This window comes from Danio rerio, chromosome 16, assembly GCF_052040795.2.
Source record: "Danio rerio strain M-AB ecotype USA chromosome 16, GRCz13ab, whole genome shotgun sequence".
Lineage (NCBI taxonomy): Eukaryota > Metazoa > Chordata > Actinopteri > Cypriniformes > Danionidae > Danio > Danio rerio.
In genome coordinates, this window is record NC_141036.1 from 3,815,001 (window position 1) to 3,828,511 (window position 13,511).

At 40.5% G+C, this 13,511-nt stretch overlaps 1 protein-coding gene across 2 annotated transcripts in view; it reads right to left on the reverse strand.

Moving 5' to 3' along the window:
• The window catches only part of grik3 (glutamate ionotropic receptor kainate type subunit 3), a 215,317-nt gene that overhangs the window by 109,246 nt on the left and 92,560 nt on the right, over positions 1–13,511 (reverse strand). For both annotated transcript variants that reach the window (XM_087286435.1, XM_087286434.1), the window contains exons 2-4: positions 10,733–10,906; positions 6,861–7,118; positions 3,797–3,978 (exon numbers count right to left, since the gene is read on the reverse strand). Coding sequence is in view for 1 of the 2 variants with exons in the window: in XM_087286434.1 (XP_087142560.1) it covers positions 3,797–3,978; positions 6,861–7,118; positions 10,733–10,906 (614 nt within the window). In the remaining variant the exon portion in view is untranslated. The remainder of the gene's footprint in view (positions 1–3,796; positions 3,979–6,860; positions 7,119–10,732; positions 10,907–13,511) is intronic.

A 13,511-nucleotide genomic window follows, 5' to 3' on the forward strand; every position in this document is an offset into this window, starting at 1 on the left:
TCTCATAACAGTTGTTTTTTTTAATTGGTGATTCCAAATATGCAATGTTACGACAATTATGAACATTACGAAGCGGTTTCCTTGCCGGTTTTGACCCTCGCCTTGTTTGTTTGTTTACGTTGTATGCCGCCTGCCTTTTGTACCATTTGCCTGTGTATTGGCCACGACTCTGGATTGCCAGTATACATATCTATATCTATATATATATCTCTATATATATATATATATATATATATATATATATATATATATATATATATATATAAATATAAAAATATATATATATATATATATATATATATATATATATATATATATATATATATATATATATATATATATACGTTTGCTCCTGTGTTGGCCATTGTTTGCCTGACCATCTCTGTTTAATAAACCTGCATTTGGATTCGCACTTCTGTTGTCAGCATCCCACATTACACAGAAATTGACAAGGGGCCAATTTTCAGGAGGGCTAATAATTCTGACTTCAACTGTATGTAAAAACCAAAGTATACTTTGGCTTCGGCAACATTTTCCGGTGCAGAATTATGCGTTGCCAAAGACTTCAACTTCGCAAAAAATTAACACACACTTTAGGTGCCTGCAAAGCTTTGATGTTCGGCTCTGTAAAAACACATCAAAGCAAATGGCATCTTCAAACAAATGATGCCGGAGCTCCAGCCGTAACAACCACTGTGACTAAATACTTTCACCATAGTCCTCTTTTTCAGCAGCATATCTGCTCTTTTATTCTCATTTCAAATATAAGCTTGTGCTACCTTTCTTTGAAAACATGCTACTTTTCGTAATAAATTCAAGAGCACAACCTACTAGAGAAATGCTTGTGGCAAATGAAAAAAAAAAAAACATATTCGTGCAGCTACATAGATTTCAATGAGGTTGTTGTATAGTTTAGGTCAGGGGTTTTCAAAGTCTAAGACAGTGGGCCTCCCTTTTGACACAACTTATCCATTGGCCCCCCCCTCCTCCTAAACACGCACACAGACACACACACACACACACACACACACACATACATACATATATATATATATATATATATATATATATATATATATATATATATATATATATATATATACATACAGTATATATAAAGACACAGACGGATGTCAGACTGTTAACTCACTTTTATCATCATTTGCATGAAAGTGCAATTATTTACAGAGTAATAACAAGTATTTTAATATAACGTTTTTAAAACTAGGATGATGGTTAATATGAATAGAACAGATCCAAGAACTGTTCATCCCAGTCAAAACAGTCGAAGTTTAGCGGGTCTCATGCTGTCATTAGCCAAAATATCTTGACAAACCACACTTAAAGGTCGTGGTTCATCAGCTGGTCCTGTCCACGTAAATCCTAAACTCAAATACTGATCATCATATCGTCGTCTTTTGGGTTTAAGCCCTTAACCCCCTCGGGGGGGGTCTCAGAAACCGATCCATTGCAGGCACTTGCACACATAGGGCTCAACCTGTGCAGTGCACATGCCCTTTTTAGTCCTGGATAGAAAGTGCCCTTCCAAAATGATCAAAAGTGCCCCCGCGACGCGGCACACCCTCGGTCCAGCCCTTCAGTAGGCGCGCGACAACACCGCTCTTGAGCGTGCGCGCGACAACACAGCTGATTAGAACGCGCGCGACAGACTTGCCAAACAGAAGCGAATTCACAGCTATGGCCTTCTGGGTAAAAAAGGTTTTCTTATTTTTGACGTATTATTTTTTTTAGCTTTGTTTAATTAAAACGTTTAAATATAATAAAAAATACATATAACAATTAAACTTAATAATTATATTTTTATTATATATTTTTCTCGCGCCTCCCCTGACATGCTCTGGCGCCCCCCAGGGGAGGCGCTCCTCACACTTTGAAAACCCCTGGTTTAGGTGATGTAACATGAAAGGGCTGCATATTAAAATACAATGCATGATGACAAACCATAAACAAATTAATCATTGGCTTAAAAATAAAGGTTACTACTCAAGTTAATCAAAATACAGATCCACAATTGTGAGGCCAGCGTTTAAATTCACACATATTCAGAGATGTATTCTTTTAAGTAAGAGATTATAGATATATAATAAATATTACTATACACGTTATCAGATCCAATTGTCCAACTGCTCGTTGATGCAAATTTTTAACCAGCCAACCACATGGCAGCAACTCAATGCAATTGGGCATGTAGACATCAAGACGATCTGCTGCAGATCAAACCCAGCATCAGAATGGGGAAGACAGGTGATTTAAGTGACTTTAAACGTTGCATGTTTGTTGGTGCTAGACAGGCTGCTCTGAGTATTTCAGAAACTGCTAACTACAGGGATTTCCAAGCACAAACATATATAAACTTTACAGAGAATGGTCCGAAAAAGAGAAAATATCCAGTGAGCGGCAGTTCTGTTGGCGCAAATGCCTTGTTGATACCATAGGAAAATGGCTAGACTGGTTCGAGCTGATAGAAAGGCAATAGTAACTCACATAATCACTCGTTACAACCGATGTATCCAGAAGAGCATCTCTGAACAGACAACACATCCAACCTTGAGGCGGATGGGCTACAGCAGCAGAAGACCACACCGGGTACCACTCCTGTCAGCTAAGAACAGGAATCTGAGGCTACAATTCACACAGGCTCACCAAAACTGGACAATTGAGCATTGTGTCAACGCCACAGCCTACAGTACCGGAGTATTGTTGCTGGCCATGTCTATCTCTCTATGACCACAGTGTGCTCATCCTCTGATGGCTACTTCAAGCAGGATAACGCGCCACGTCATAAAGCGCGAATCATCTCAGACTGGTTTTTTAAACATGACAATAAGTTCACTGTACTCAAATGGCCTTCACATTCACCATAACTCAATCCAATAGAGCATATTTGGGATGTGGTGGGACAGGAGATTCACATCATGAATATGCAGCCGACAAATCTAAAGATAAGATTGTGATTGGTTTTATTTAGAGATCTGCATGGGGCAAAATTTTTAATCTCGCTCCGCCAGGTTTTAGTCCGAACCCGACCGCTCCCGCTTATATTCAACATTTGTTGTCCTGCTGCCCGACCAGCCTCGATTTTCTACCCAACGCGACCGTTCCACTAACAAAACCAAACACCACCCAGCTATACAGAGTCCAGACAGCCTATAACAAGCTGTCTGTATAAGCACACACACACATAGACACACTTCACCAAGTGCTCTCTCTCATTCACACACATACATACGCATGCTCGCTCGGGAGTCAGGAGCGATATTGTTAGATCGCCTGCTCCCGTTCAAATTACACCAGTTACAGACCACTTCCGCGCTTTATTCGGAAATTAATTTAATGCAGACCTCTAGTTTAATGCATGTTATGCTCAAAACACACCCATAACTCATTAAAATAATAAGCACAACCATGTTAGACCATGCTTCATTCTGTCCTTAAAAAGTGGATTTCAGACATGCTTTTGCGCCACACGCTTTAGACTTTGCGCCTAGATCATTAAAATAGCCCACAATGTGAAAAATTAACTGCATTTGAACTTGTCAAAATTAAAAACGAAATGCCCAAAATCACATATGGTGCCATGACAAACACAACCTGTTGTTTCGAAGGAAATTAGTGTTAAATTGTGATGGAGTGACATTAATCGAACTATGTCCTTCAAGAAAGGAACATTCAAAAAGCAGTTCATGTAAACACCATCATATTATTGCGTTATTCAGATTAAGGCGAATAATTAGATTACGGATGTCCATGTGAACGTAGCTGCTTTCTCACTCACTTGCTTTAGGATCTGCGCGGCCATGGTGTGGCTGCAGTCGAAGATAATGCGAAACTCTCGGCTCCGTTTCATCTCTTTGAGCAGAGGCCTGGTGTCCACGGTGTCCATAGGGAGCTGTCGGATCTTCAGCCTAATGTTATACCTGGACGGAGCCATAATTAACTCCTGGAGTCTGATTAAACCTGCGCAAGAAGAGTTGAGTGCCACAGTCAATCAGCAGGTATATCAGGACCTGTTCAAACCAGCCTTTAGCAGGACAGTGAATGATGAACCCCTTTTCTTATTTCTGAGATTCTCAGCAGCGGAACACTAAAAAAAGGTAAGTGGTTGCAAATAATTTATATATTGTAAAAAGCAAATTAATTTGAGTAATGTTCAACTTAATTTGTTTAAATTCAACCCATATAACTTGCAACCACATTATAGCTTAAATGGGCCTTAAAATGCTTTTAAAAAAAATAAAAACTGCTTTTATTGTAGCCGAAATGAAACAAAAAAGACTTTCTCTAGAAGAAAAAATATTATCAGACATACTGTGAACATTTCCCTGCTCTGTTTAACAAAATATAAAAAAATATAAGTAAAGAAAAAAAAGAAGGGGGGCTAATAATTCTGACTTCAACTGTATAATGTAATGCTGAACAGTAACGTGTCATTTGTTTCTTTTGGTTGTCTTCATTTTAAATGTTTCGTGATGATGTGATGGTGTGCTTTGTCTGCCGGATTTCCTCTGAACTGGGCAGGTTGTGTGATGTTTGATTAGTGGGGCGTTCTAGGGGCAGGGTTTGCATGCCACGCTGTGAGTTATTGGCCTGACAGAGGAAACGTGACATGATTTCCCCCTCACTGCTCAACCTCCCGGGCAATTGGCCCAGCCCTTTCTGACAAAAGCCCTGCCTCGCACTGGCCCGACAGTGGAAATTCAGATATTGAGAGCCATGAGCTGAAGGTAAACATACCAAAATATATTACATTAAAGGTGTTTCCTAAGTTATTTCATAATATTTAAAGGGTCATGAAACACCAAAACACATTTTTTGAGATGTTGACAGTCGTATATGTGTCCCACGCTTCTATAAACACTATTAAGACATATGTACTACACAAAAAAGTGTAAATTGGTTGTTTTTGCATTATTTCAAGCAAATTCTTCTTCTGGTTTGAAATGATTTTTTTGAAGCTGCGTCACAGCGATTAGATACTTGTGTGTATTTCAGTGTAGCGACTGGATGTCTGTACCTGCGAGTGCATCGAGACGTCTCAGAGTGTGCTGCATTCATCCATGAGAAAGACTTTGTTCAAACCAATCCACGCTATATTGAGTATGCGGTGCAACTTCATTAATATGCATGATAGCTTCGAAGACAGTTTTTACCAGTTACAGTGTTCAGATGGCAGAGAGACGACAGGTTTTGTTGCCAAAACAAGTGAAAGAACAAGAATTTGGAGACATTGGTCATCAGTGTTGCGTTTATTAATGTGCTGCGACGAAGGTTTCATTTTCATTTACATTACAGCGCACGTGACTCACGGCAGAAATACGTGTCTAAGAAATGTTTTTACCCGAGAGCTTTTCGCAGATTTCTGGATTTGATGCTCGTCTCCTTTTAAAAAAAGATGAGGTTCCACCTGGTGTTGATTGTCTTGTCTCTACAGATTTGGTAAATATGTGATCAGTGTTCTTTGTTTGTTTATTCAGATGGCAAAGTTTGTATCGTCAGGAGGACTCTTTCAGGCCGTACTCTCACTAGGTACAGTTGCCTCGAACCGGGCCAAAGCACGCTTGTCCCCCCTCCCATCTTCCCCGACGGCTCGCACTCACACCACAAACGGGCCTGGGCATGCTTACGTCATCAATGCTGCGCTGTTCAGTGAGAAGCGCTCTCTCACTCAGCAGCACAGTGGAGATTTCTCTAGTTATATCGTTTCAGTCGTTTGTTATGCAGTGACATGCAGTCATATTTCGCCAAACAGTCCTTAGAGATGCGGTGACGCAGTCAGATATTTCGCCGAACAGATCCGCCACTTTTGGCGCTCATAAACAATCAGAAAGCTCTCATGCTGCAGGAATGAGGAGGTCTGCTGAAGCCGCGCAGCTGTCGTGCAGTGAGGAGTTCTCATCTTTAATAAACTACGGCAGTCTGTGTTTACTGAACAGTAAGAATGATTAATAAATCCATATAAAACAGCCCCTTAAAAGTCACGTCTCGCTTTCAGTTTCGGACTTTGGCGCGTTTTGCACTCACACACAAGCATACCGCTCTTCACCAAGTGAACTGCGCTCTGGCCCACCTTTTCCAATCGGGCCAGGGCCGGCCAAGTGAACCATGCTTGAGCCTGATTCAGCGCACTCACACTTCTCAAACGACCCGGGAAACGGGCCTGGGCACGGTATGGATGGCATAGTGTGAGTAGGCCCTCAGTGTTTAAAGACAGACCTTAGTCAAAATGATTTAGTTACTAAGTTTACAGTACATTAATATCACCACAATATTACAGTACAATATTTTCTTATGATTTATTTGTCACTACTTGTTTAAGTTAACAAACAAATACAAATTAATTATAATTCCTAAAATTGTATTGTAGTTCCTAAAAATTTGGGTCGCAGCTTGATGACCATGTAAAAATGTGGGTCCCATGGCCAAACCAGTTGAACAGCCCTGATATAACATGCATTAAATATCGACTTTATAAAACCCTGCTTAGTGCACGTCTTCTTCACAAGGGTGTTTGTGAGCTCTAAAACTCCCAGACAGTCAATCCAACATGCACATGTCTTGTATTTTTAATAATAAATATGTTTTTATCACTTTTTTTGTTACATCTCACATGATTTGCTTTCCATTCCCGTTCTGTCAAAAGCAGCGCCGCTCGACTGCTTTGATTCAAGCAGTTTCAAGGCCTGAAGACTCGTTCTGACAGCGACAGGAACATTAAAAGACTTCTCCTTATCGCTGAAGCGCAGAGACTAAAATACACTCTTAAAGGTGACGATGAAGAGTTCATCGGGTAACAGAGTTTACGACGACACGCTTCTGGACAGAAAGTCATTATCTCTCACCTGTGCTGTCGTCGTAAACCACGGTGGCCGTCTTCCACTTGAGGAACTGCACCAGGTCTAAGATTGCGTAGCTGAGGGAGGAGTAATCCGGGTACAGGTTGGCGTAAAACGTGTCCCTGTTGTCCATCGGGTGGTGTTTCCACCGCACTTGAATGTGTGGCACCTCCAGGGCATTGCAGATGGACTGTACGGCGTTGGATGAGGAGCTGTGAGACGGTCCAAATATTGCCACTACACCTAAAGACAGCTGGTCGCACGCTGGCGAGAGCAGACGCCGGGTCATGTGGGAAGAAATGTCAAAACAGAAATGTCACTGCATGCAGAATGTTCCCGCGTACGGTTTCATCATTCCACACACTGAGTAAATAATTCATACAGAAACTAATTAAAATAGAATTTTCTATTGTACACAGTGGCTCAGTGGTTAGGGCTGTCGCCTCACAGGAATGAGGTCTCTGGTTCAAGTCCCTGCTGGGACAGTTGGCATTTCTGTGTGGAGTTTGCATGTTCTCCCCGTGTTGGTGTGGGTTTCCTCCGTGTGCTCTAGTTTCCCCCACAGTCTAAACATGCGCTAGAGGTGAATTGAATAAATTGACTAAATTGGCTTTAGTGTATGAGTGTGTGTGTGTGTGCGTGTGAGGCCTCGTTTACACTAGTGCGTTTTAGTTTTAAGTTTTTAAGATCAAAAACGATCCGCGTCCACACTAGTGTTTTACCTAGCGTTACTGAACATATCTCCGTCCACACTACGCCACCAAAAACGTATATCACGTGACCATTCGCGCACTCAGGGCATGCGCGTTCTAATAAAAACAGGAAGCATGCGTCTTGCTCGCCATTTGATTATTGTTAGTCAACAAACGCCGGTTGAACAATGAACGCGATGGCAAAGAAAGCAAGAGAGGTATTTTTGTGGACAGACGACGAGGTCGAGTTGTAACTAAACGTAACAATTGAATAACTGCACAAGGGCGCCTAAAACAGACAATAGTGCAAACAACGCTCCCATTTCTGTGTCCATGTTGTTGTTTACAGTGAAGGCTGGTCTGCTGTCTTCCAGTAGCGTTAAAGCCATGTGTTATAGTCATGTGATAGGGGCTTGATGAATAAGGGAAGGATACGCAATGACACAAAAGCCCCAATCAGGTAGCGAATCTCAGCAGCCACGCCTCCGTTTTCAGATGTCTCCGTTTTCCCTCATCCACACTGAGATGGAGCAGCAGCATTTCAGAATAAAAACGGCCTCTCTAGCATTTACAAAACGCTCCGTTTTTGGCACTCGAAAACTCTTGCGTAGTGTGGACGGATGGCGTAACCGCAGCAAAACGTATGTGTTTTCAAACTAAAACGCATTAGTGTAAACGGGGCCTGAGTGTGTATGGGTTTCCCACAAATGGATTGGAAGGGCATCTGCTGCGTAAAACATATGCTGGATAAGTTGGCGGTTGATTCCGCTGTGGCGACCCCAGATTAATAAAGGGACTAAGCCAAAAAGAAAATGAATGAATGAATGACTGTATAACAATAATTAATATTTTACAGTACTGTGTCGGATGGGTTTAGGGTTGGGGTGGGGGTAAGCTTTAAAAAATACAATTGATAGCATAAATAATACTCAATACAACTACTGTTTTTAGGTTAGGGTGGGGGTAGACGTTAATAAAATACAACAAATGTGAAATTTAACAAATAATATAAATAATTCTCATTAACTTTCGGCCGCAACTGTATCCAATCTAGCAACAATCAAACAAACTGTCATATTTTAACGCATGGCGGGGGGAAATGGACTTTAATGCAGTGCTTCTTGTCCAGTGCTTCTTGTCCAAAGTGAAACCCACTTTATATCGTATATCTAACAGGCAGTGAAGATCGCTAATTTTTAAAGAAATCAGATCTTAAAGGTGGCCATTTCGAAATGAAAAGACGTCATCGGAAGCCATTGGGTTGCCAAAGTCAGTGTGCATATAGGCCATTTCAAGAGTTCAAACTTAGCTGATGATTGGTAATAAGCTAGTTTGGCATGCTGTCCCGGGAGAGAGCCCTGAGCTCATGAGAGCCTCGAGCCCAGGGCTCCCTCATGTTGCAGGGTAAGAGGGGAGTTTGAGCTCGGGTAGATCACGAGAACCCCCCCCCCCCCCCCCCCCCAGTTAATTTACTTAAGTGTCATGTTTTTGGGAGTGTGGGAGGAAACCGGAGGACCTGGGGAAAACCCACGCAAGAACATGAACTCCACACGAAAATGCTGACCAGTTGGGTAGATGCCCGAACCGGAGGCATTTTGCTGTGAGGCCGCAGTGCTAGCCACTGGGCCGCCGTGCTGCCCTGTAGACAAAAGAGGAGGCGAAGGGGTGGAAGGGGGATTCTTCAAGACGAAGATGACTAAAGGTAAGGTGTTTGGTTATTTATACTTGGTTAGGAATAGTCTGATTGTTGGTTCGTACATTAGCTTGACTCGGGGCCAGCCGTGTCAATCATAAGCACGTAATACTCAGACCAGCCTGTCTAGCACCTCTCGAAATGAGTTTATAAATAAACTTCACTTAGATAACACGTAGTAGCTAACACGAAAAGGTATTAGAAATTGTGAATTTGTATAAATTGTAAAATAGGATAATCTGTTAAATATTTTAGATAATTATATACTTTTTTGTTATTGGTCTTTAATTAAATAAGGTTATTTATTAGGGATGTAACGGTATTGTAAATACCGTCATACCGCAATATTAATTTTTTTCGATATTACCGAAGTCGCATGACTCGGTAAAACTATAGGTCTTCTGAGAAAATTAGCTCAGGCGAATGAAGCGAACGGGAGGTAGCGAAAACTACAATTCCCATCAGCCCATGCTTGACCATCTTCCCTTGCGGTCTGTTGTCACTACAGATCCAGTAATGCGGAAATGGAGTGTGCTGCTAGAAGCGGGGATAAAAAAGAGCTGGAAAACTCTAAAGCGGGTGTTGTCGCCGCGCGCGTACTGAATAGCGGTGTTGTCGCGCTAGTTCTTATCAGCTGTGTTGTCGCGCGCGTACTGAATAGCGGTGTTGTCAGCACACTGTTCAGATTGATGCAGACATGAGACCTCTATCTCACTCATGGCTTGTCCTCTCAAGTGGGGGAAAGACAATGCACAACGTTACCCACTGCTGTTAACCTGGGCCAAGTCATATCTCTCTTGTCCCAGAAACCTCAGTCCCAAATGAGAGGGTTTTTTCTGTTGCAGGGGACATTGTAAATGCCCAGAGATCCCAGCTTTTACCAGATTATATTTATATGATGATTTTCCTTTAAACCCATCTCTATCTAAGTGAGTGAGTGATTAAATGTTGAATGTGATGAGTTTTCAACAATACTAAATTGAAACTTTATTTTTTACATGGTTTAATATTTTTTTGTTATTAAAATTGAAGTTCCTGTTTCAAAGCTTACAGATAGATGGCTAATTTGTATTTCATTGACACTTTTGGCACTTTTTTGGAGAATTTTATAAGTTTAGTTTTTTCCTGTAAATGATTCAATAAATACCGTACCATGACATTCATACCGAGGTATTACCGTACCGTGAAATTCTGATACCGTTACATCCCTATTATTTATATGAAATCACCTAACTGGAGATCTATTTCATCTTGTCCCTTTTGAGAAATAGTTCATCTCTACTCATAAGTACATTTTTAATGACTTATTTTTTACTTTTAACTGAGTAGATTTATGGACATGTAACTTTACTTTTACTTGAGCAAAAAAAAAAAAAAAATTGTAAGTAACAGTACTTTAACTTGAGTAGAAGTTGATTAGTCTTTCCTCCTTTAGTAATACAGTTGTTAGCATTGAACAGTGATTGTGGTTTAAGCACAGCCACACTGCTTACCTTTTCTGGAGGCCTCAAAGCTGTCGTAGATATTAATCCTCTGAATGTCGTACGTTAGCGTTGTGTTGGGTAATAACGTCCTGTTTCTGTTGATGTTGTTAACAGCAAACTTAAAGGCCAGTTCCTCAGAACTAACAAGAGCCACAGGTCCATCCGTCTGCTCGAAAATCCCCCCTAAAAAACACAAAAAAACAAGAGAAATCTCTGTCAAATGAACCAAAGCTGAACCCGGAGATGAAGCCTGGCATCACATCCCAACCTCTGGAGGTGTTTTGCATTTAGAGCTGTCGGCGAGCTCGCTTGTGTACTTAAGGAACCACTATTCGATCTGCCGAGGAGAAAGAAAGAGTCTCTGCCAGTCACAGCTCAGGCTTTTAAAGTTCAAGGCCATAATGGAGATGAGGAGAGCGAAAGAGAGAAAGAGAAAAGTAAATGGCCTCATCAAAGGTACCTTGCCTCCTTAAGGCCTGCAGGTCACCTTTCATTCCCGGATAAAATAAAATAAAATAGATTCGCACACGAGCCTATAGCCTGGATTTTTGTATTTCGCACACAAGTTTGAAAGTTTAAAGCTGTTTTATTTTCAGCTCAAAGTCATTTCATAACAATCTGCTGAGATTTCCAGAAATGCATTTAACGGCCGTGAAAATTCCACCAATAGAAGAGCTGGAGAAGCAAACTCCGTGTTTATTGACTTGGCCGTGCAATAGAAACCCCATAAAAACAATAAAATGATAACATCTGGAGCAATCTCCAGCCCTTGAGGATTAATACTGTTAGACCTGCTTCACCTTTTCCACAGTATATCAGCGATATGACGGTCTGGAAGCCTAAGACATATGAGCAGGGAGAAATATTGGAGGAGCAGAGTTTCTTGGGTTGTACAGAATTCAATTTCACGTACTATCATGCTATTTGGGATTTAGAATATTAGTAGTGCTTTCCACAAATAGGGAGACAGGATAGTTTCTTAAACTGGAGTGCCTGGAAGTTATTAGGGCAGTGTATTTGGATAATCTGTCAAACACAATGTTATTCTTTATTTTATCAAAAAATCTGACGGGAAAAAAAAAAATATTAAATGGCGGTTCATTTCGCTGTGGTGATCTAACTAAAGGAAAATGAATGAAAATGTATTCTTAACATTGTTTAAATGTGCTTAACACCACTACTGAACATGTTTTCTTTAATGTTCCTTACAGCCCAAACATTATTACTTATTAATGATATGGTCCATAAGTATTTAGACATCGACACAATTCTAAAATGTTAGACTGTAACACCAGGGGTGTCCAAACTCAGTTGTGGAAGTCCTGCAAAGTTTAGCTCCAACTTCCTTCAGCACACCTGCCTGGAAGTTTTTAGTATACCTAGTAGGAGTTTGATTAGCAGGTTCAGGTGTGTTTAATTGGGGTTGAAACTAAAATATGCAGGACACCGGCCCTCCAGGACCGTGTTTGGACACCCCTGCTATACAATAACACAATGGATTTGAAATGAATCAAACAATATGTGCTTTAACTGCAGACTGTCACCTAGAAGTGTGAACCTACTCTGGTCTCGCGGTTCGGTTCGTTTACGATTATTATGCCATCGATTTGGTCAATTCGAATATTTATTTATGATATGGTCCATAAGTATTTGGACATCGACACAATTCTAACATTTTTGACTCTAACACCAGGGGTGTCTAAACTCAGTCCTGGAAGGCTGGTGTCCTGCATAATTTAGCTCCAACTTCCTTCAGCACACCTACCTGGAAGTTTTTAATATACCTAGTAGGAGTTTGATTAGCTGGTTCAGGTGTGTTTAATTGGGGTTGAAAATAAAATATGCAGGACACCGGCCCTCCAGTACAGAGTTTACATTAACACAATGGATTTTAATTGAATCAAACAATATGTGCTTTAACTGCAGACTGTCAGCTTTATGTTGAGGGTATTTACATCCAAATTGGGGAACGATGTCAAGTCTGTTGTGTTGGTTTATAAAGCCAAATATATTAGAATTGTGTCGATGTCCAACTATTTATGGACCGAACTGTATATCTAAATAACCAATCGAAATGAAGAATGTTACAATTATAATTACATACAACATAAAAAATAGGTTATATTGAGCATATAACTCATATGCATATGCCTGTGTTGGTGTGGGTTTCCCCCACAGTACAAACACATGCGCTATAGGTGGATTGAATAAACTAAATTGGCCATAGTGTATGAGCATGTGTGAATGTGAGCGTGTATGGGTGTTTCCCAGTACTGGGTTGGGGCTGGGAAGGGCATCGAAGGCGTAAAATATATGCTGGAATAGTTAGCGATTCATTACACTGTGGTGACCCCTGATGAATACTTATAACTAAGCCAAAGGACAATATGAAGGAAAGATATTTGTGTATTGCTATACATTCTGTATGTATTAGGCATTTAAACCTGCATAGACGCATAAGCCCACATGCAATCTGTACTTCTCTGTATCTGATTCATGTACAATGCATTTTGTACTTTAATATTTTCTGTCTTTTAGTAGATATATTATATTAGAGACTTACTTTTGTTTCCAAATAACGTGGATCTAATTGGATTTGCATTTTAAACATTAAATAAAAGTTAAAAAGATATATTGTTTTACACATATTTCACATAATAAGGTTTTAGTCTTGATACTCCCAAAATAATTATGTAGAAATTCGCAGATTTTTATCAAAATTCTCAGCAGAAATAGCAAAAAAAGTCAGCAGATTCTCTCTGGCCCTACACATAACTAACGCTCTCTG